General features: G+C 43.3%; 1 protein-coding gene across 11 annotated transcripts in view; it reads right to left on the minus strand.

Moving 5' to 3' along the window:
• RYR1 (ryanodine receptor 1) overlaps positions 1–23,799 on the minus strand; it is a 1,215,008-nt gene that overhangs the window by 126,170 nt on the left and 1,065,039 nt on the right. For all 11 annotated transcript variants that reach the window (XM_086938669.1, XM_086938668.1, XM_086938662.1 and 8 more), the window contains 3 exons: positions 19,135–20,444; positions 17,643–17,719; positions 7,017–7,200 (listed from right to left, as the gene is read on the minus strand). In XM_086938669.1, coding sequence (XP_086794795.1) covers positions 7,017–7,200; positions 17,643–17,719; positions 19,135–20,444 — 1,571 coding nt within the window. The remainder of the gene's footprint in view (positions 1–7,016; positions 7,201–17,642; positions 17,720–19,134; positions 20,445–23,799) is intronic.

Raw genomic sequence — 23,799 nt, forward strand, 5'->3', positions numbered from 1 at the left:
TGCTAACAGTGACAGAGCTAGTTGGTACACTACCTGAGCCCAGGAGTGCAGTTCTATCAATCCTATTAGCTCTGTTAGTAGCATTGTCTATCGTATCTGTTTTGTAGCCACGCTCAACAAATCGGGCCCTACATGCTGATTGCGCCAGCCGGCATTCTTCCTCACTGCTGCAAATCCTTCTGATACGCAGCATCTCCCCGTAAGGGATGCTACGTATCAGATGTGCTGGGTGGTGGCTTCCAGCATGCAGCAGTGTGTTCCCAGCTGTGGGTTTGCGGTATAGTCTAGTATGTAAGCTGTTATCACAAACATATAATTCCACATCCAAGAATACAATGGATTCTCTGCTCAGGGTGCTAGTGAATTGTATGTTCAGGTTGTTACTATTCAATTCTTCAATGAAAAGGGTCACCTCTGACTCAGATCCATCCCATACAAAAACCAGGTCATCTATATATCTTAACCAAAGTTTAACTTTGGTGTCCATGACGGTAGCAAATTGCTTCCTCAGGACCTGCTCCTCCCAGTACCCCATATGTAGACAGGCGTAACTGGGAGAGAAGCAGGCCCCCATTGCCACCCCCCTGGTCTGTATAAATAACTGGTTAGCAAAGAGAAAGATGTTATTCTCAAGACAGATGTTAATCATATCCAACAACATTTTAGAATGATCATGGAAACACAAATTTCTTTTCTCCAAAAAATGTTGCACAGCCCTCAAACCATCAATGTGGAATATGCTGGTATACAGCGATGTAACATCCATAGATACTAGGACATAATTGGGGCACCATATGAAGTCTTGGATCTTTCTCAATAGGTCACTGGTGTCAAGAATGAATGAAGGCAGACCCCTCACATATTCCTGTAGGAAAAAGTCGATATATCTGCTCGTGTTCTCCAGTAAGCTGTTGCAAGCAGATATTATGGGCCTGCCGGGGGGTTGTTGTATGTTCTTATGTACTTTGGGGATGAAATATATCACCGGAGTAACCGGGTAGTCTTTTTTCAGGAACTTATATTCATCCATTGTGATGAGGCCCTTGCTTCTCCAAGCAGATAGTTTGAGGTAAATTTCGTTCCTGGAATTAGATACCTCTTGCATGGAAATGCGACGATAGCACTCTCTATCGTTGAGTTGCTTGTGGGCTTCCTCTAAGTACATTTTGCGTGGCCAAAGGACCACGTTGCCCCCCTTGTCAGATTGTCTGATCACCAAGTTCTTATTTGCTCTCAGTTTTTTGATTAGAATGTGGTATTCTTTGTCTCTGTGGTCATATCGTTTGGTTTTATTGGCAGTTCTGATTTGAAGTTCCTTGAGTTGAGTGACAACACGGTCGTGGAAGATATCTATATTGTCTTTGAGCATTAGGGGGCAAAATTTCGATTTTAATTTGAAATTGGTTGCACAAGATTTTGGTAACGGTTCACCCCCCGTGCATCTTGACTCTCAGTGGTGGGACCAAATTCCTCTCGATGTAGTTCCAATATATGAGAGAAAACAATCCTGCTTCAATGAAGAAGAGGCACGTACACGAGGCATGCATGGATCAGGCTTCTTTATTGATGTTTGGGTCTCCCACGACCCTGCAGTAAAAGAGAGACGCTTTTCGCCTGCGCAGCAGGCAATATATATATTGGACATTATATTCTCCAACAAGACACAGTCAAGGAAATCATCCGGCACTCCAAGAAAGAGAAAAGTCTTTACTTTATTTTAGACGAGTTCAAAAACATCAACGCGTTTCGGGAGTCAAGATATATATATATATATATATATATATATATATATATATATATATATATATATATATTCGGAAACAAGAAACCACGCGGCACACTTCTTGGCAGCAATTATTTTCGTTTATTGCAGGTCTAGCGCAAAACTCCTACGCGTTTCGAACAAACGTTCTTGATCACGGCAGTGTTCTACACTAGTCCCTTTTCAATTTCCACATTTTATACTCTTACTCATTACGTTTACAGAGCAATGCATTCTGGGCCATGTAGTTGTTAGCAAATTTTTCTATATTTTACATTTGTCATTTTATTTCATTTTTGAGGGTAGTAGTGGGGTTGCTTATCATGAAGTGATGCACTTATACACGTATATTCTATAGTAGAATATTTTATACGTGTTACACGGAAAAACAATAGAATTTCCGTGAATGATTAACATCCTTGTGCATTTCACTGAATGATATCGCCTTGGTTCCTCGGGCTGAGTGCCCTTTACCCCACTAATTACCATTAAGCTGTCACTTGTAATAGGCCATTGTATCATTTTCTACATTATACTGCAATCTTGGCAAGAGTTTCCGCTCAAACCAAACTGTACATATCACATTGTTGTAAAAGTTTTTCTTATCATTTCTAAAGATGAACATGCATCTCCTCATCTGCATTCAGTCCCAAAGGATGTTTTGTTTTGAACTTAATTATCAACTTAGACTCCAGTCTTCTTAATTTTAGTAGTCTATCCCCCCCTCTTTCTTGTTTCGGGATTGTTGCCAGGCCTAGATACCTTATATCTTGCCACGTCTTTCCAGCATGAGTTCTAATATGTTTCGCCATGGCATATGCATTGTCTAGATTTTGAATTGCCCGGATGTGTTCTAGTATCCTCTTTTTCAATGGACACTTTGTACTGCCTATGTATTCTTTCCCACAGTAACATTTCAACATGTAGACTACGAATGTTGTTTCACAGGTTATTTTGGTCTTGATTACAAAGACTTTGCCTGAAGGATCTTTTAGTGTTGTTGTATTTTGTCCAATTTTACATGCTTTGCATGTCATGCATTTTGTGAATCCATTGCTTCTTTTTTGAAGCCAATCTGCAGGTTTTCTTATTGAGAAATGATTTCTCACCAAATGGTCCGAGAGATTCGGCGCTCTTCGATATGAAATTAGCGGCCCGGTTCCAATTTTAGTTCCTATGTCCGGGTCTTTCATAAGTACATGCCAGTATTTAGATAGTATTTTCTGAACTTTATAACTTTCTTTTGTGTAGGTTGCAATCATTTGTGGTTGTTCTTCTTTTCCTTGTTCAGTATGCATGTGCTTTTCATTGCTTTTTATTCCATCATCTAGATTTTCTTTATTTAGTGTTTCTATCCTTGTTTTCAATCTTGCTTTTTGTTCCCCCTGAGTGATATCGATGTGTTTATATCCTTGCTCTACAAAACGATCTTTCGTGTCTCTGAATTTCTTTTCCATTTCTTCATTTGTCGAGCAATTCCTTCTCATACGGAGAAATTCTCCATACGGTATGCTCTTTTTCAGTTTCTGAAAAAGAGCATACCGTATGGAGAATTTTGTTAGATCGTTTTGTAGAGCACCTTCCCATAAAGAATACAAAGTTGAACTGGACCTAAAAACTGGCCTAGTCAGGCGAGTAAAGGAAAATTATTGGAAGAACGAGACTGTCAAAACAGTGAAAGCAGGAGCCGGTGAAAAAGTAAAAAAAAGCATAGTCCTAAAGGGAAATTAGGATACATAAAGCATAAGGTCTAAAATCGTGACTAAACAACGAAAAGCCAATTGGAAGGAGAGGCGAATTAAATAAACACAATATATATGCATACGAGAACAGCAGTTCCACAAAAAGCAGGATTCAACAAAATTGAAAGAACGAGAAGAGCTACACTTATAAGTCCTGAGTGAAAGGTTCCAGGACTGAGCCCTGTGCATGATATGCCAAACACAGTATGTCTAAGAATTGAACAAACTGTAGTAAAAAGACGAGAAAATCATCTAATGAATAAGGAACTCCAAAAGTGACTCCTATGGCAATAACGGAATCCTGAAGACCAGGCTATACGAAATCACATAGTCCAAACATACATAATCGTCTATGAAAGATCACCAAAGACGGACCCATTGGCTAGAAACCAATAGTAAGACCAAGAAGTCATATGCAGATGGATGAAGCCATTAACTTACAGGAAAAGCATGGCGAAAGAAGAAAAATATAAACCTCTTGATGCCATGCAGCAAGAGGCAGCAAGTTAAATACATCCGATCTATGCAACAATTGTTCTCAGAACCTGACAGAAAGAGTAAGAACAAGGACACAAGGATGGTCATAAAAGAAAGAGTGAGAGTGAATCTGAAACTCAAATGTACGACCACACAGATACAGAATGCGGAATAGACCACTGATAAAGAAAATGAGCCGGACAAACACAGAATAGAGGAATTAACACTCCGTAACCTGCTGCAGAAAGGCGAGAAAGGTCGCCGAAACAAAATGGGGCCACAAGGGAAAATGATGGCTTAGTGGAAATCACTGGTCAGGCCCCAAAAGTGGATTGCCGAGAAGATCTCCCAGATGTTCCACTGCTCCACGGGAAACGTATTTAACATAAAGGGTGCTCCCTGAGAGCATCAGGAGAGACCAATGATATAGTAGTGACAGCTCACAAACTGTGCACAAGCTTCCCCAAGGGGAAAACAAACCACAGGATCCCAGAAGGGTTAGCAAATTAGTAAAAAAGAATGGCAATATGCTTACCGCTAGTGCCCCTAAGAGCAGGTAACACAGGTAAACGATCTTGAGAAAGAAATACCATCAAAAAAAATCTCTCAAGCGAGGAGCCCTTCAGTAGAGATAACAGAAAAACCTATTCAATAGGTTCCAACCTAAAGTCACAAAGAAAGACAACCGGTTGTGAACAGTGTAAATGCAAAGAAGAATAAGACCTGCAGAAACAAGAACACCCCACAGAGTGACAACCAATACGGAGCTGACCCGCTGAGGGGCTCTCCAACAAACAAAACGGAACACAGATATGTGTCAGTGACACAATACAGAATAACAAGCTGAACATGACCAACTCAGCTGTAGAATAACAATGAGGGTTGATAGAAGGGAAACAGAACTTTGGGCCAGATGTATCAACATTGCATTTTGCGAGTCCTTATTAGCGAATTTTACTGATTCGCTATTAAGGACTTGCAAAATGCAATGTATGTAGGTTTCGCATTTAAAATAGCGATTCCTACGCATTCCTTATTTGCGGCTCGCAAATAGCGAGTCGCATATAAGGAATGGCTTCCCAGTCATTTCTATGGGCCAAGAGGCCCATAGGAATGAATGGGAATTGAATGTGCAATTAATTTGCAAGTACCCAATAGGTACTTGCAAATTGTGCATGCATTTTCAAGGATGAAAGGGTTCCAAAAGGACACCCTGTTGCACCCCTGAAATGTGCATGTGTGCACATGTGGCACACATACAAGCCCTAAGGCCATGCATGTCATGAATTACCATGAATTGAAAGTTTAAATTCATGTAATTTGGAAAATATATCTGAAATATTCAATTGACTACGGAGTATTTCTTTTGACGTTGTTTCACACAAAACAACACTGTGCAGGGTTCAGATTGTGCTCAGGGGGACTCACCCAATACTTGGGTGCACAACTATATTGGTCCATAGACTTCACCATCGAAGGAAGAGACAAATCTAAAACTACAGGCACCCGTTCAAACATGTCCATCATAGAAGAGCTGTCCTCTGTGGCCTGGCCAGGAGGAGAAAGAAGGCCAGAATCTGCTTGCTTCACCTAAATCAGCAACCCAACTATCCACCATAGGAGGATCCAGAGGCATTGGTTGAACAAGCCCAACCTCTTTCTCTTTTTCTTCCAAAAAATGTTCCACCAAACCATCATGTATTAGCTCTTCACCCAGCGCTGATGTACGCCGATCCGGCGTCATACCGACGTCGGGAGAGGACAGTGGAAGGGCATCTGGCGGTGTCACGGACAGAATGAGGTCGACATCTCAGGAGCAAGCCCGAAGGTTTGTGCACTGTGGCCAATGCGTGTAAGGGCTTACTAACTGCAGCTGAGGGCGAACCTGTCGGCGTTGTCACAGTCAAAGCACCTGTCACCTTTTTAGGGCCTGATGGCGCTCCATGGGAAGGTGAAGACTAAAAGATGGCGAGGAGAGCACAATGATAATTTCTCATTTGAGTTAAAGTTGCCCCGGCTCCAAGAAAGGGAGGGAGGCACTCTTGCACAGAGTCCTCAGTTTGAGGGTTTGAGGAGCTGTGGAAAACCACTTTGAAAGATGATGAAGCCGGGAGATGCCGCGACTTTGACCGTTTGTGGTGTGACTTACCACGGGACGTAAATGGCAAGCAACGTCTGCGTGAACGATTCCTGGAACAGCTCCATGAAGGGGCTGTTGATTGGGAAGGATTCTTCCGATTTCGACAACTGCGCCGTCAGGAGCTGCATCCTTCGCTCCTTCAACACACTCAGCTTCATTCATTGACAGGCATCACACTCCTCGGAGTCGTAGTGCTCGTTTAAGGACCACATACAGACAGAATGAGGGTCTGTGGCGACACCTGTCAAGCACAACACTCACAAGGTTTAAAACCCAAAGTCATAGAAAAAAAGGCTTATTGATTAAAGTGAAAAAATGTCATAGAAGGCCAAAAAAACAGCTAAAGGAACTGCTTCCGTGGATCTGTGTAGTAGCATGTAAAATAAGAAACTGACGTCTGTGCATCGGGGAAGGGCTTATATGGACTCAGTCAATGTCACATTTGGTAGAGGACGTCGCTACAGCACCCTCAAGCAACACGCAGAGGTTCTGCTGAAACATTTTCCGGATCCAATCTAGTGCCTGGGGAGAATTCTAAGGTAAGGAATCTGCGACTAGATGTCTCTAACAGATCCAAGTTTTAAGACATTAGAAAATTTTAAATAGCAGATGCACTGAAATTTCAAATAATTTAGATTTGGAGAAACTAAGAAGCATTATGTTCTGCTCACACTTTTACTTCAAACATTAATATAGTTTTTTGCAGGCTGGGTCTGGAGAAAGTCCCAGCACTATTTGGCGGTGTGATCTAGTGCAATTCACTATCTCACACTGTGCCTTAGAATTCACATCCAAAAATGAAGTGATCATACTCTGCCTTTTGACATCGAAAGTCCTGCATCTATGAGATTGTGGTCTTGGTCTTCAGCAACTATTTCATATACGGAGTACTCACCAGAAACTTGACCCTCTGGATCTCAAGCTCGTTCCAGAACTCTAGACCGCCCTCAGAGCTTTCCTGCATCTTCTCCTGCTGGGTGGCCTTCCTTTTTTGCTTGGCCTCCACATTGGGATCATGTGGCTCCTCTGGCTCCGGTGCTGTTTCTGGAGGGTCTACAGTCTTTTCGCCATTTTCAGCACTGCTCTCCAAGAAGAAAATAGGGGACACAAGATAACAGAATGAAGGCAATTGAATAGGTTTACTGTCTACTCTCTGGTTCAGTCTCTCTTTGATTTCTTTTTTTCATCCAATCTCCCTTGTCATATCCCATCTACTAATCTATCTCTCTCTCTCTCTTGCTCTCATTCTCTCTCTTGTACAGATTCTACAAGCTCACGTTATATGCCTGCCCTCTTTCTTTTCTCTGTGTTAGCCCTTAATCCATTCTTTTGCCTTTATCCCTCTCTACTCTAAATCTTGCCACACTCTCTTACTCACAGTTACTTCTTGAGGAGAAATCTTAATAGCTCAAGATTTCTTAAGGAAACAGTAAAGCACAACCATGTTTCACGCTACCCGTTTGCTATTGTTCGTAGATGAAGCAGAGGATATGACAGCTTTCAAACTACAGAACTCAAAAACTGTAGAAGCAACGTTTGGATAGACATTGTCTTTCAAACACCAATGCAAGTGACTTCCAAACTACTGTACCTGAGTCGGCAAAAGACAGTCTTACTTTTATTACTACTATTCGAATCTTTCTGTTGTCTCGAAGCTTCAGGGAACAGCTGATTCCTCAAAGGAATGCTTACAGAGCAAACCACACTACAACTATGCATCTGATTTGAAGAACAGAGTTAACATTAAACCTGTCAAAGAAAAGTAGATTAACTATATGCGGCTTTGTAGTCAATCTCCTTATTCTGAGTTCTTTAGCTGGGAAAACTCACACTAGCAGAGACTATACCATCTCTATCAAGAGCCCTTCAAGATACAGATGTAAACCTGCCAGAAATAGCTTACTGCTCAACCACCCAATCAAGAGTGACTGATCCACAACCACATCTGTTGCAGTCACCTTGGTAACAGGACAGTGGACTTTCATTTAAGCATAAGTAGAGTCTATAACAAGTTAGGATAGCAAGTATATTACATAGATGAGATATGCAGACGATGCTTACATACCCCAACTTTAAGGGCTCGTTTTCAGTGGACACTTTAGTGGTTGAATTCACACTGGAGGTCACACCAACAAAAGCTGATCATCCTATGGTGCACAGAGCTACTTTAGCGGAGAAACCTTTGCTGTCCTTGCAGAGAAACATACATTTGGTGGTTGTCTGCTGCAATGGCAGAAAATTCACAATTAAAACAAACTCGAAGTCAGTTCTTAAAGAGATGTATGTGAGGAAGCCAGAAGCTGTTTGTCAGCTTGAGACCAAGAGCAAAAGGAGAATCTCAATGTGGAGGAAAATAAAGACGTCTATGCATCATTACCCAAAGTTAGCACATGGTAGTGGAAGCAACTGCAAAGTATGAGGGTGGTGCCCTTCAAGTTGTTGATGTCCTAAAACCCACAGTGCTCTATAACTGTATGGCCATTTGCAAAACGCATTTGGCTGGAGAAATCATGAATTTCTCAGTAGAGGCTCGAAAGTCAGCATTTGATAGCTGTATGTGAAAGGAGAGACTAAGGGTTACTAACGTTCATCTCACGAAAAGACACAAGAGTCAAAAGTGAAAAACATTTGAAAATAGGAAACTATGAACCTGCCTATAATGAGGCATTGGAATACCCTTTGGGAAAAAAGCATATGAAGGTTCATTGTGATTCAGGATTGTTTACTAGTTCATGAGTGGCAGATCACAGCAGATAATATGTAGTTCCAGCAAATATTTTGGGTGTGAAGCAGGCAAACAGTCGCTTTTGTGAAAGAATGGCATCCAAGTGGTACTTCAGCTAAAAAAGATTGAACGTTTTCATGCTTTTGAAAGAATAAGTTACCTAGGACTAGGGCTCTTCAGCATTTTGTATCTTTCATAGATTCACACTCTGGAATTGTTCTCTGTCTTAAGATTGGACAACGTTCCCAGGGCACTGGAAAATATACTCAATATTACTCTATCCACCTCAATATTTGACCTGAACTCTGGCTGATGAGGTGGCCACTCACAGCTCATCTTCCTGAAGACGCTCAAACTGCCAGTCAAAAGTAAATCATTTGCAGAGCCTCATGGCAGGTAAAAAAAGGCTGGTTGCATGTGAAGTTTTGGAATCACACCAATGTAAAAGAGTTATAATTAGAGGTTAAAAACGGTTTCTTTTTAACAGTAGATCTTTTATAAATGTACAGAACGGTAAAAGAGAAACAATACTGGCAGGTGGTAATAAGACTCACCATAAAGCAGTGTCTGCTCCACTGTCGATTCTGCTCTACACTGTTCATCAAGGCAGGAGTTCTTGGATAGGATAGGATAGGATGTGAATTTATAGAGCGGGATTGCTGCCCGGAGGCGTCCAAGCGCTAGGAATACCGAAGTCCAACCATGAGGAACACAGGGGGGAGGGAGAGGAAGTTTAGACTGGATGAAATAGGAAGATTTTTAATTGTTTACGGAAGGCCGTAAGGTTGGGGTTGGATCTTAAGTACAATGGAAGGGCATTCCAGGCCCTAGCAGCATTGTGGGAGAACGACCTACCTCCAGATCTGGATCTTTTTACTCTCGGTGAAACTGCTAGAAAGGTCTGGTTAGATCTTAGGTTCCTGTTGGGCCTGTAATGATTGATTAGGTCCTGTGTGATCCTGGGGCCAGAGTTCCAGAAGGACTGGTGGGCTATGCACATGGCTTTGAACATAACTCTTTGGCGCACTGGTAGCCAGTGGAGAGTAACAAGCCCGGACCTTACTGACTGTCTGCGGGGGAGGTCGAGCAACATGCGTGCAGCGCAGTTCTGAACAGTCTGCAGCCTTCTCAAAGTGGATTCCGGGGCGCCGAGGTAAAGAACATTATTAAAATCAAGGCGGGATTGGATCAGGCCTTGTACCGCTGCTTGCCTGGCTTCCATGGGAAGGAGGGGAAAAAATTTCCTAAGCATCTTCATGATGCCAAAGCAGGTAGCCGAGAGTTTAGTAGCTTGTACGTTGAAGGAAAGGGATCTGTCCATCCATATTCCCAGGCTTTTGATGCTGTTTTTAGGGGTTGGTGGAGGGCCCATGCTGGGTTGCCAGAGGGTGGCAGGGAAGCTAGGGACCGAGTTGCCGAGGACCATAAGCTCGGTTTTGTCTCCATTTAATTTTAAGGACGATTGGGACATCCAAGTCTTTACATCCTCCAGACACTCTCTAAGCCCGCTCTGTACAGGTAGATTGGTGTCCTGTGTCAGGGAGACCACAAGCTGCGTGTCGTCCGCGTAGGAAATGATCTTAATCCTGAACGGGCGGACGACATCGGCCAGTGGTCTCATGTACAGGTTAAAAAGTGCAGGGCTTAGAGAGGAGCCTTGGGGAACGCCGCATTTCAAAGGTCTGCTGGTGGAGACCGAATCGCCGTCGAACACCTGGAAGGATCTGTCTTCCAAAAATGACCGAAACCAGGACCACGCTTTACCCTTGATCCCGACCTGGGACATGCGGTGCAGCAGGGTGACATGACTGACCGTATCGAAGGCCGCACTGAGATCAAGGAGGATCACTGCCACTGATCCTCCCTGATCTAAGATTTTTCTAGCCTCCTCGGTGACCATGAGGAGGGCGGTCTCGGTCCCATGTTTGGGTCTGAAGCCAGAGATGGAGTGTGTCCTCAAAGTTTCTGCTCTGTGAGTTTCTTATTGGAGATCTCTTGTGAAAAGAAGGCTATAGTTCCCATGTCTCCGACAGAGAGAACTCTCACCCCACCAAGAAATGATCTTCCCACCTGAGTGTGAGCTGTTAACGATGCAGGAAACAATATATCTTGAAATGCCTTGCTTTGACAAGGCCTTGTCTCTCTTGGCTTGTCCAAAGGGAACAAAGTGTTGCTCTTACATATGAAATCTCTTGATTTTATCTTTGCAGAACTTTAAACATCTTTTAATATCCACAGAATATAACATACTTTAATCTACAGAACTTTTCTGTGAGTAGAAGTTTGGAAAACGTAAAAGGGATTTTAGGAAAGAATCTTGGATTGATTTTTTGAGTCTCAGCTCAATACCGTTGGAATTGGGAAAATATTTCACTGTTAACTTCCCCATGGTTGAAAGGAAAGCTTTTAGGCAGCCAGTTCCTATTCGTGGTTGGAGGTCTGCATTGGGCATCTGTACATACATTGCCAAACCATAAAGCAAACACAAGGAGATGAGGGACGGATCGCTGAAGCTTTTCAGACACTCACCTCCAGTCACAGATCTGGGTTGAATCAATCACAGTTCTTTAGCTCACTTCGCCACCCCAGTTCGGACCCAGGCACATGCAAATCAGTCTTGACTCTGTTCCTCATGGTAACAGTCCATCCAGGTATTCCTTAAATCGGAAACAAGCATCCTGGGACCGGTTCCGGGGTAACACCTCATCAGCCAGGCTAGCTTGAATCCAGTGGCAAAGTGAGCAAGGGATCCACATCTGGGCATATCCTACTAAGTAAGGGTGAACAAAGCTAACACAAGGAGATGATGGCCGGAGGGCTGAAGCATTTCAGACACTCACACCCAGTCACAGATCTGGGTTGAATCCATCATCGTTCTTTAGCTCACTTTACAACCCCAGTTCAGACCCAGCCATATGCAAATCAGTCTTGACCCCTGTTCCTCATGGGAACAGTCCAGCCCGAACTGCCAAGCCAGGTCTTCCCTAGACCGGAAAAGAAGCATCCTGGGCCGTTTCGGGGTAACATCCCTCATCTGCCAGGCTAGATTGAATCCAGTGGCAAAGTGAGCAAGGGACCCACGTCTGGGCATACCCTGCCAACTTAGGACAAACAAAGCAAAGAGAATGAATTTAACTCAGATCTGTGACTAGATGTGAATGTTTGATTAATTCAGCATTCGGTCCATCATCTGTTCTTTTTGCATTTGTCGCCCTAAGTGGGAAGGCTACACCAAAATATTCAAGCTAGCCTGGCTGATGAGGGATGTTACCCCGAAATCAGTCTCGGGATGCTTGTTTCTGGTCCAGGTAAGACCTGGCCTGGCAAGTCGGGCTGGACTGTTCCCATGGAGAACAGGGTCAAGACTGATTTGCTTACAACTGGGCTAAACCGGAATGTGCGTGTCATGCAAAAAAACAATGGATTTAACCCAGATCTGTGACTGGGGGTGAATGTTTGATTAATTCAGCATTCCACCCATCATCTGCTCTTTTACATTGCCAAACCCTGGCACATACTCAGCTGAAATGCAGCTGAAATGTCTATGATGAATGTTAGGGCCAATGCCACAGACTTCTAACTTCCAGTAAAAATGGAATAGACCTTCTTACTTCCTCATTTCAGATGTATTACCTGGTTTTGAGTTGTCTATCCAGTCTATCACTTGAATGCACAAATAAAGATGATGAGAGGAAGGCTTGCAATAAGTCTAACCATTGGCAACCGTTTTAGGTAGCAATCCAACCTATCATTCTTTTTCCCACCACAATCTTTTGCCACATAAGAGATGGAACAGGCTGTGATGTGTCAGGTGAATGTTTATCTAAACTAGCCTAGAGATGTTCACAGTAGCAGATGCAGGGTTCTTCATGTGGTCAAAACATGTTTCCAAATGTGATCGAGCTTTTGGATTGAGCAAATTGCTTTCCTGAATTCCTACTTAAAGTCAAACAGGAAACCCAGCAGTAGAGGAGACAGGCTGCATCTCTGACATGCCCTTTAAAAGGACATGGCATGTCAGTTGTCATTTCACTGAGAATTCCTGGGGAGGTGGCATCAGTTTGGAACAAAATACATAACTCCTTCCAGCACTTTGGAAGACAATGAGTTGTCATCATTCTGGCAGTGTATTTCCGCAGCACTTTTTGCCCTAAGTGGGAAGGGTATGCCTAGACGTGGGTCCCTTGCTTGCTGTGCCACTGAATTCAAGCTGGCCTGGCAAAAGAGGGGTGATATACGCCAAACCCGGTCCCAATATGCTTGTTTCCAGGACAGGGAGGACCCGGCTTGGCAGCTCAGGTTGGACTGTTCCCATGACCATGAGGAGCAGGGTCAAGACTGATTTTCATATGGTTTATGGTTGGGTCCAAACTGGGGTGGCACAGTGAGCAAAAGAACAATGCATTTAACCCTGATCTCTTGACTGGGGAGAATGTTTGATTTATCCAGCATTCTCTTCATCTTTTGTTGCTGCAGCATATAACATCAATATCAACATCATTATCATTGCCATCTCCATCGTCAGCTAATCCATAGGCCCACTGTTTCGGCAACTGGTGGCGGCTGTTGTAGCCCACAATTTAACTTTAGGGTCAACTGTGGTTGCAGCTGAACAGACAGGAGCTGACAGAGGAGATCGTTGAGGTTACTACAGAACAGGCACAGGAGGCAAAGATGGTGAAGTGATGTTAAAGTACTCCAGGCAGGAGTAAGTACTTACCCTGTAAAGAGGACAGAAGATCCATTTGAATATGAATTATGTAAGGATAAGAAGGCATTTCATACCTCCTGTCATGACTGTGCAGCAAAGGATAGTGCTTTGGGCCCCTCTAATCATGGTAATGCCAGTTACCAACAGGACCCTGGGGTTGATTTATGAACTTGTCACACAGTGCAGCACAGCAAGTCACCTTGCTGTTCTGCATTGTGTGACAGGGAAAGGGCAGGACAATACAGCACATCCCTGCCTTTTCCTCTGCGCTGGGACCCTTTTGGCATCTTAGCGCCCACGCAGGCAACCTTGTACTGTGGTGCAAGGGTGTCTGCATTGCATGCAGGATTGTTTTTCAGCAAGAAGGGCCACCTTCCTGCATAAAAACAATCCTGAGAGGCCTATTCCTCTTTCTATGTGTGCTATAGAATGCAGCACACATAAAAAGCGTTAGTAACAAGGAGAAATAAAAATATTTCTCCTTGTTACGCTTCGCCGGGAATGCGGCAACAACCATAGGAGTTGCGTGGGATCACCCATTTGAGCTGCATTGCTTTCCACCAGATTTATGGAGCCACTCAGGGCCAGGCAAAATAGACTTGTGTAACTTCATAAATCTCACTTAAGGCTTGCGGCGAGCATGTACCAAGTTCTGTGTTGCAAACATGACGCAAACTGGCTCCTAAATAGGCCCCATAATTTTAACAGGGAGCCATGTTGTCTTGGTCATCAGCTGTGCTAAAGAACCTCAAAACTATTATAACGATCTTAACTTTTTTTCATCCTGGACTCATATTCATTCTCCACTTGAAGGGAAGACAGATACTGTAGTAGTAGATCTGGAGGCTGAAAAACTATATTTTTTGGTGAAGCCAAGAGGAACTATATTTGAAATGCTGTGAACAAGAGCAACACTATTAGAGCTTAAGTCAAGGTTAATGCTGCTGACCAGGTAGGAACCAACAGCTCTTCAACTGAATATGTAAGAACCGACACCTTAGGAACCAAAGTAGTAGAAGCAAATGAGCATGTTACCCTCAACAAGATGCAAGCCAGCAAGGGGATGGAGCAACTGATAGTGGAAGAACTGCCTGTGCACCAGTAACCAGTGGCCACACAAATGCAGTATGGCAGCCAATAAGCTTTCTAAATACTGACGGACACCAAACGCAGATGAAGGAGCAATTAATAGCACAGACGCTGATAGTTTTAAAGTGGACATCACTGACAACAAGGCAGATGGTGTTGTAGATTTCGCCTTTCTATGAGTTACTGGGACACTTACTTTTTAGAGGAGACTATGTAGGTGTGCCTGCTTGGCACTTCAACAATGAAGGAGCAGATGTACCTTTTAAAGTTACAGATGAAGGTGGTTCACCAGAAGTCAGAACAGCAACAGAAGACTCAGGACTTTAGAAGTCTCTGAATGAGACTTCATTTCAGAGCTTAGGTTCATTGAGCCTAGTTGAGAAAGAAGTACACTCCTTTTACAGAAGAGTCAAGGGTCTTTTAGGGTCTTCATGATACTAATCCAAAACTGCAAGACAATTTTCATAGTTTTAGTTGGTCCGTGTGTATGCAGTAAATATACAAAAGTTGCAGATAATCCATGTAGTTATTTTTATCCCTGCAGTAGCTGCAAGCTTTGAAGGCTTAGCCTCCAGAAGCAAAAGCCCTATGGATCAAATGTTTCACACAAAAAAAGTAGAAACAGGGTTTCAGTACCATCTCTAGCTGCACATGAGATTGATCAAATTGTAAGAGTTGAACATTTAAGGAAATAAATGTAAAAATGAAGTCACTGAGCAGAGTTCTAGAGGACTCTCTTCTCTTTACCAGCAGTAGGAAATCTGACAGTTGCACCCTCTCTAAGGACTAGTGCTTTATGTCTCTCCACGTCACTGGCCATAAATCAGGCCACATGTTTAGGTGGATAGATAACAAGTAGTATATCACTATTTTCAATGTTAATTGAGTGTAATGAACACTATTGTGTAAACCTGACCCGAGCGAACCAGGTTTTCGCTCGGGTCATTCGACCGAAACTGTGGTGCTAGCCGTTCTTAACGAGCTCAAAGCCAAGGCTGACACCAACTCTCCCCAAGCTTTGGTTCTCCTCGACCTGTCCGCTGCGTTTGACACGGTCGACCATAACATTCTTTTGGACCGTGTCAGCGCAGCGGGCATACGAGGCCCCGCCCTTTCCTGGATCACGTCCTTTTTGACAGGACGTTCTCAAGCTGTCCACCTCCCCGGCTTCTCCGCTCTCCCCCTCCCGGTGCCCTGTGGGGTTCCCCAAGGTTCCTCCATTTCTCCTCTTCTTTTCAATCTTTACATTCATCCACTTATTTCTTCTCTCCTTGAGCTGGGGGTCTCTGTGTATAACTACGCAGATGACCTCCAGCTCGTCTATGATCTTTCCTCTTCTTCCTACTCCCTATCTTTCTTTCGCTCCACTATGGTCTTTATTTCTGGGTGGATGAGCGCCAATCACCTCAAGCTCAATCCAGATAAGACTGAGCTTGTCCTGACTGGCGGCTCATCCAGCCCTTGGTCCCCTGCCTTCTGGCCCCCTATTCTTGGCCCCCCTCCCACCCCGGTTCCCTCCGTTAAAACATTGGGCATTAAGGTCAGCCAGGACCTGTCCATGCATGGCCAGGTCAGTGCCGTGGTGTCCTCCTGCTTCCACTCCCTTCGGATGATCCGAAAAATCTCCCGTTTCTTTTTTCTTGACTCCCTTAAAATCATCATTTCTGCCCTTATCACTTCCCGCCTTGATTATGGTAATAGCTTGTTCGCAGGCATTCCTGCCTACGAAACCCGCCGCCTTCAAGCAATCCAAAATCAGGCTGCCCGTCTCATCTTTCACTTGCCCAAAACCCATCACATCACTCCTGTCCTCAAATCCCTCCACTGGTTACCCATCCTGCAGAGATCTTTGTTCAAACTAGGTTGCCTTGTTTATCGGGCCCTTGATCACTCTGCACCGGCTTTTATCAATTCTCTGATTTCCCTCCACACCCCTGCCCGCACTCTCCGTTCATCTTCCTCTGCCCTCCTCACTGTTCCCCGTTTCCACATAACTCGCACTGGTGGAACTAGATTCTCTGTTCTTGCACCCCGGTTCTGGAACTCCCTTCCTCTCTCCATGCGCTCTATTCCTATTTTTTCACACTTCCGTAAAGCGCTCAAAACTTTTCTGTTTGCCCTGGCCTACCCCCGCTAAACCTCCTGGCCCTGTCTGTTCTGTTCCTTAGAGCTCTCAGCGCCAGGAAGCCGTTTTGGCCATTGTGCGCTCTACAAATAATATCATTCATTCAACCTGTGTACTGGTAAACTATTGAGGACTCCTAGCCAGAGGTGAGGGGAATCATTTTAACTGGTGAATCTATGAAACAGCCAATGCTGGATTCATTTGTCCGTTGTAATAAAATTCAAGGCTTTTTACAAGCTTGCATTTTTCTATGTATTGCAATCAAGTATTTTTTTTAAATAGTGTATCCCTGTGATGTGCCTGTCTTTATAATATAGGCACGATAATATGCTTCTTTTGTGTAATTCCGATTTTTATTCAAGAAGTGAGAACTTTTTTTTTATCAAATAAAAAACATGTTGTCTGGTTCACTACCAACTTTGATACTTGTGTGAAGAAATTATGCAAACAGAAGATTTTAAAGACTGAGGCTTTCATTCATTTAGTTTATCTAAATATTTTGCTCTTAAATTAATTTGCACCTTTCTGCCTTTCCTATTCTCTTGTCTGTCTCATCTTACATTTGTTTTCTGTTAATTCTTTTGTTTCGCCTATCTTTTGTCTTTCCCTCTCACTCTCTCTGCCTGGTCTTCCTGCCTTCCCTGTTTTGATCACCTTCTTAAACTTAATTAGCCTTTCCACTTCTCGCTCTACCTCTTCATCGCCATACACTGGCCCACACTTTCTTTCTTTTTTCCCTTGGTCCCTCTCTTTCTCTCCCTCAATATGACACTCTTTCTGCATTCATCCCCCCCTCTCTATCATGTTTCACCTTTCTTACATTTCTGACTTTCAACAAATCAAATATTGCCCAAAGCTCCCAACAACTTACTCTGCCTTTTCTGGTTCAGCGGGGGGTTCGTCTACTGGGGGTGGTGGTGGCGGCTGAGGAATGAATTCATCCAAATCCTGTAAAAGTAAGCATTACATAATTCAGACTTCCAGGTGGGTTGGGTCTTTGTTCATTTAACCATGCCTCATGAAAGTTATGACTGCCTCTTTCCTATGAATGATCATTGTTTTACATGAAAATAAGGTTTCATTATGCCTAGTATGGCAGGTATACCAGTGGTTGTGATTGTTACTTACCACCAGTGGCACATAAAGCAAAATAATGGAAGAGGAACAATTTTCCGCCTATAACAACACCATTGCACTGGGTTACAGCTGGGGTAACATTACTACTAGCATTTCCTCATTGCACTAAATGGGTACTGGGTAAAACTGTGGAATTTAGGACCCACAAAAGATTGTACAAAAGGTTTTTTTTTATCTGTGTATTTTTACCACCCAGTGGAATATTCTCCCCAGATGATATATAGGTGTTGTAGCTCAAAGACAGCTTTTCTGGTAACTGTATCTTTCCAGTCTTGCATTCAGTACCTCACACAGCAGTTGCATACCAGAGCCAGTAACGCATAACTGCAGTACTGCAAGTGGAAATACAGGTGAAGAATTAATCTTACTAATACATTTTTTTCAATAACAGTGGCAGTGTTGTTTTTTTTAACAATCCTGGCTGATTAAATCATCAAAATTAAAACTGGAGAACTCCTTCCATGTGATATCCTTTACAAATCATTAAAACATGTTTGTAATCTAACAAATAATTCCACTCATTTCTTTAATTATTTAAAAATACTAGCAACATTAAACATAAGAAATCCTGCAGAAATCATTTCAATATTGTTCATAATTAATAACGTATCATTGGATCACCACCTCCCGTCCTCATGAGAGCAAATTTTAAAGTATTAATGCACCTCCTATAGAATATTATAGCTTGCTTCTATTTCTGGGAAATACTTTTGAAATTACAGCAGTGTTAAATAGAGGAAAATATGTACATGCAAACAAAACAAAGCTGAAGCAAACTTTAACCAAGCTTAGTTTGGGACACCAAAAATAATCAGTCTCCTAGAATGCAGACCCGTTTTAAAAGAGGTATCAAAATTGGCGCACTGCAAAAGCAGTGTAAGATAAAGTGTCGGAGTACACCGCCAAAACACAATTCCAAATTTTAGTATTACCAAGGGGTATTTGCCAATTACTTAACCCATGAGAAAACATTATTGGCCAGTTGCTGTTTTATAATTATGCAGAGCTAGATGTGAATGAGTGTGGTTTTGCAAGTATGGTGGGTAGGCAGAAGATTTTGCACTGACAGCACCAAGAAGTCACCCGGGCACCATGAGAGCTCAAGTGAGGCCTGCATATTAGTGAGACAGTGGAAGCACCCCACTTTAAGCAATACTGATAACAACACTAGATGTCAGGATATATGTGTCACTGCACCAAGCAATAGAGATCTTCTGTTAACTTACACCTAACTTCCTCTTGATAATGGGTGTCCCTTCCGGAGTTGGAGGCTCCACGGGTGCAGACTCGCCAATGTCTCCAAGGCCACCAGGTGCGTCGGGAGAGCTCAGCTTATAATGGCTACCATCCTTCTTTAGATCCATGCCAAACATTTCGGTGTCCTCCTCTTGCACTTCTTCTTTTATTGCATCGACAAAATCTGTTTCATCTCCAGCCTCCTGGACCTCAGCACTGTCGGTGACTGGTGGCCCATCGCCATGAACCTCATCCTGTGTCGGGTCAGGCATGCTAGCCAGAATTTCTGTCACTGTGATCTTCTTGGCCCCTTCCACCAAGCTGCCTCCAAACAGAGTGTGCCATACGATCAGGAAGAAGCCCTTACAGACACTGTAAATGAAGTGTAGGATTCCAATGAACACAGTCCAGAGGAAGGATGCCACTGCCATCACAATTTCTTTCAGGGTCATCTTTTTTACCTTTCGGTACTGCTTTCGTAAGTTTTTGTAGGTGAACATCTTGAAAAAGTTGATCACATTATCCATGAACTCCCCAAAGGCTGAGGATGACTCAGTTGGTGCTGCTTCCGACTCAGCCTCGGCCCCCTCCGTGGACTCGCCTTCATCATCATCCTCCTCTTCCTTCTCCTCCTCAACCTCTGAGATCTGAGCTGCGATCTGCATCTCAAATATGGTATCCTCACAGAAGTTTACAAAGAGCTCCATCTTCTCTGACTCTCCACCCTCATTGACCACGTCAAAGATGAACTGCCTTTTGGATTCTTTCACCTGGGGCATCTCCCACTGAGCCTTGTTGGTTTCGCTAATTTCAAAATAGATACGCTCAATTCTTTTGCTTGCACCCATAATTTCAATTCGCCCAAGATATGGTTTGAAGTAGCTGATGATGTTGTCTGCCAACTCCAAAAAGTTCTTTAGTCTGTTGTCATGGGGAACATGTTCTGAAAGGTTAGTTAATAGAACAGCAACATTAAATCCAATGTCCTTTGCAGGCTCTTGGAAGCGGTTGGCAAATTCTTCATAGTTGATCATCTCATTTTCATCTGCCTCGGAGCACGACAGAAGAAATTGAATCTCAGAAGGTGAGTACTGCTTCTGGCTGTCCATGGCCTTCTGGAAATCCTTCTTGGAAATGAGGCCCCTGGGGTCAGTGACATAGTCGCGAAAAGCATCAGAAGCCACAATATCCTTCAGTTTCAGAAACATATCAAAGAACTTAAGGATCATCTCGACATTACTGGAGGACTCCACCAGCATATCCACCATTTGTCTCGCAATGGTTCCATTAACCACATTCCCTGGAAGAAAAGAGAGGATGTGAGAAAAACAAAGTCATGCCTCTGAAAAAACACAGGTAGCTGCAAGCCAAGTCTATATATGTTTATATTTCATATGCTGTGTTTCTACTTGTTGTCTGTTTTTCATCTTGTTTCACATTTTGGCTCTATCTTTTTTTCACTTTTGTTCCTTTTATAATTTAACTTGTTTTTTTCCCATAATTTCCTTTTATTTGCCTGTGTCTTTTACCCGTTTCTCCTGCCTCATTTTCATTCAGTGCCCATTGCAATTCCTCACTAACATTTTACCTTTCTAGTTCCAAAGCTTTTATAACCCTATGTTTTTAACAGTCATAAATATTTTAATCATGCGCATTGCTCATAAACCAATACAAAACGGACATTCAAATATATACTTTATACTTCCCCAATTCTTGTAAAAAACATCTTCACTAACACCTGCAACCAAAGTTCCAAGAGAGCACTTTGGGTAAGGATGTATAATATGTACATTATGAAGAAAAAAATGAAAAACATTTAAATCTTCTTTTCCTTTGGTACACATATTTTGTGAACAGTCGGATGCAGTGTATGTTTAGAACATAGATGCCTATGATATAATTGGCAGATATATGTCAGACATTTTTCCAGTTGTCATAATGGCGCGCCAAAGGCAAGCCCGTCTGCGCCCGTCCTTGCCTGGACCGGGCCCAGCGCCAGAAACCCTGGCCCCTGCTGAAACCAAGTAACCCGACTGAGATTTGACACCACGATCCTCCACACACTCAACACCGGCCGACCAGCCGCCTGCTACCAAGCCACCCCAAAGCGCACCCACGGACCCTTCTCCTGCTAAACAAGCAAATTCACCTGCGTCCGAACCTACGTCCCACCACCCAGGCCAGGCACCAACAACAACCAACTCAAGTGCATCCTGCTCAACACCCGCTCCGTCCATAAGCATGCCATCGAACTCTGGGACCTCCTCGACACAACAGCATCAGACATCACCTTCCTCACAGAAACCTGGATGAACGCCTCCTCAGCCCCCGACATCACCATAGCCATCCCGGAGGGCTACAAGATCACCCGAAAGGACCGCATCAACCAACCCGGAGGAGTAATCGCCATCATCTACAGCAGTGGTTCCCAAACTTTTGACTCCTGAGGACCCCCTTTGAGTCACCACTGGAAGCTGGGGACCCCCAAGCAATTCGTATGATTTAAATTTCAAACATTAAAACAGTAATTCGGAAAAAAAATAAACACACATGTGCACACAAAACAAATATTCAAATCACTAAGGGTTTTAGGGGCATATATACAAGCATATATACAAGCCCCTACAAGCCATGGGAACGTCACTTTTTGTGACGATCCCGTGGCAATAGGTGTTTCGCCTTATTTACAAGGCACTGTTTAGCCACTTAACATGGCTTAACACTGATTTGTAAATAATGCCCCTTTTCACGCAATGCTTAGCGTGAAAGGGGTGGGCAGTGGGTGTGGCGATGGGCGTTCCAACGCAACACCCATTGATTTTGATGCTGCCCCCTATTTATAAGGGCAGCATAAATAGGAGGCAGCACCAAAAATAAGACCAGGGTAAACCAGGTCTTACCTTGTCTAAACCTGGAGAAATGCTTTATTTCTCCTCGTTTTGCTTTTTGCATGTGTGCTGCACAAGGCAGCACACATGGAAAAAGCAAAACGAGTTGGATTGTGTATGTCCAGGAAGGTGATCCTTCCTGCACATAAACATTCTTAAAAAAAATTGCATTTTGTAACTTCTATGTGTACTGCATTAAGCAGCACACATAGAAGTGACAAAACTGAATTTCAAGATTGTTTATGTGCAGGAAGGGGGGCCTTCCTGTACATAAACAATCTTCCCCTGCACTCAGACACCCTTGCACTATGGTGCAAGCGTACCTGCGTTGCCGCTACACTGCTAAGTGTAGCACCAGCACAGGAGGAAACGCAGGGCTGTACCATATTCTTGGAAATATGGTGCTGTTCTGCGTTTCTGAAGTGGCGGAGCCAAGGAGGCTAACGACACACCTCACCACTTCAGTTGCAAATATGTAACCCCCTTACTATTTTATATTGAATTTGCAAAAAAACAAAACAATTTAATGGGAAGGTTGATGCTGCATCTCTGTGACTAACTTTTAAATGGTTGGTTTCATTTCGCAGTACGAGGCTCCTGCTCCTGCCAGGGCCAGACTGGAAACCCAAAGCAGCCCTCACAAATGTTTTCAGACCAGTCCCCATACAGTGCACTACAAGTGCAGTGAGTGCGCCTGACTACTAGAAAGGGGCTTTGGGAGGGGCTCCCCCTAAGAAATTTAGGAAACAATGGTGCAGTCTACAACACATTTATTATTATATATTGAGTTGTATTAGCTTTTAACCCCTTAAGTGCGGGGAACGTTCAGCGGTCGTCGCGTGCACTACCTCGCCAGTGCTGCGCACGTCCGCTGAGCGTTCCTATCTCATTAACTCAATGGAACGTTCCGCACTAGCGCAGAATTTTCGGCGCAGGCAACGGGTTAACGAATAGCAAATGAAGTCCTTGCTGTGCAGCAGGATACAACAATCGTTGTTGGGGTTCTTTAATGGTTCCCTTATTATCACCCTCCAACAGCGCCTCTCATCTCTCCATAGCCCCAGTTGTCACATGTATTTTATTTGTTTTATAGCATCTCACGTACCAATTGTAGGCTGTCGGAGCACTTTACATCACACACATATAGAGACAATGCATCATACATGTAAATCAGAGTAAACGAAATGTTACATAAGGCAAAGGGGACTACAAGGTGTAGGATTCACATGTTATTCATTCAGGTGGGCATTTTTAAAGAGTGCTTGGTCTGGAGAAGCACAAACTTGGGGTTCAGAAAATAACACATTGGTTATCATTGACTTTAATAATAACAATGTATTTCCACGCAAGTAAACCTTTATAGCAGCATCAGGATAATGAAAGCCTGGGAAAAACATAAGATACTAACTGGTACCATGCTGTTTGCAAGCAGCTCTTTGATGAAAGTTTACAGGTCACTGTGCTAGATTACGGTTGTTGCTTATGAACTGCACAGTATCAAAAGAATCTCTGTGACAAAAGCAGTAACCCACTCACCTATGCACATAAAATACTGTTTTTAGAAATGCATGGTACACGTTCTTTGCAGTAGGCATATTAACCCTCTGTGCTACATTACATAACTCACAGCTGTCACTGGACAAAACTCTCATCTCTCTCCAGCAGGCACATTAATTGTATTGTCTTGACACATTTATTGTTGCCTGAAAGCTGCTAATTATAGAATGAACTTTGCAGTGCTTTTAAATCTGTTGCCTGCGGACCCCC

Source organism: Lissotriton vulgaris, chromosome 9 (assembly GCF_964263255.1).
Source record: "Lissotriton vulgaris chromosome 9, aLisVul1.2, whole genome shotgun sequence".
Taxonomy (NCBI): Eukaryota; Metazoa; Chordata; class Amphibia; order Caudata; family Salamandridae; genus Lissotriton; species Lissotriton vulgaris.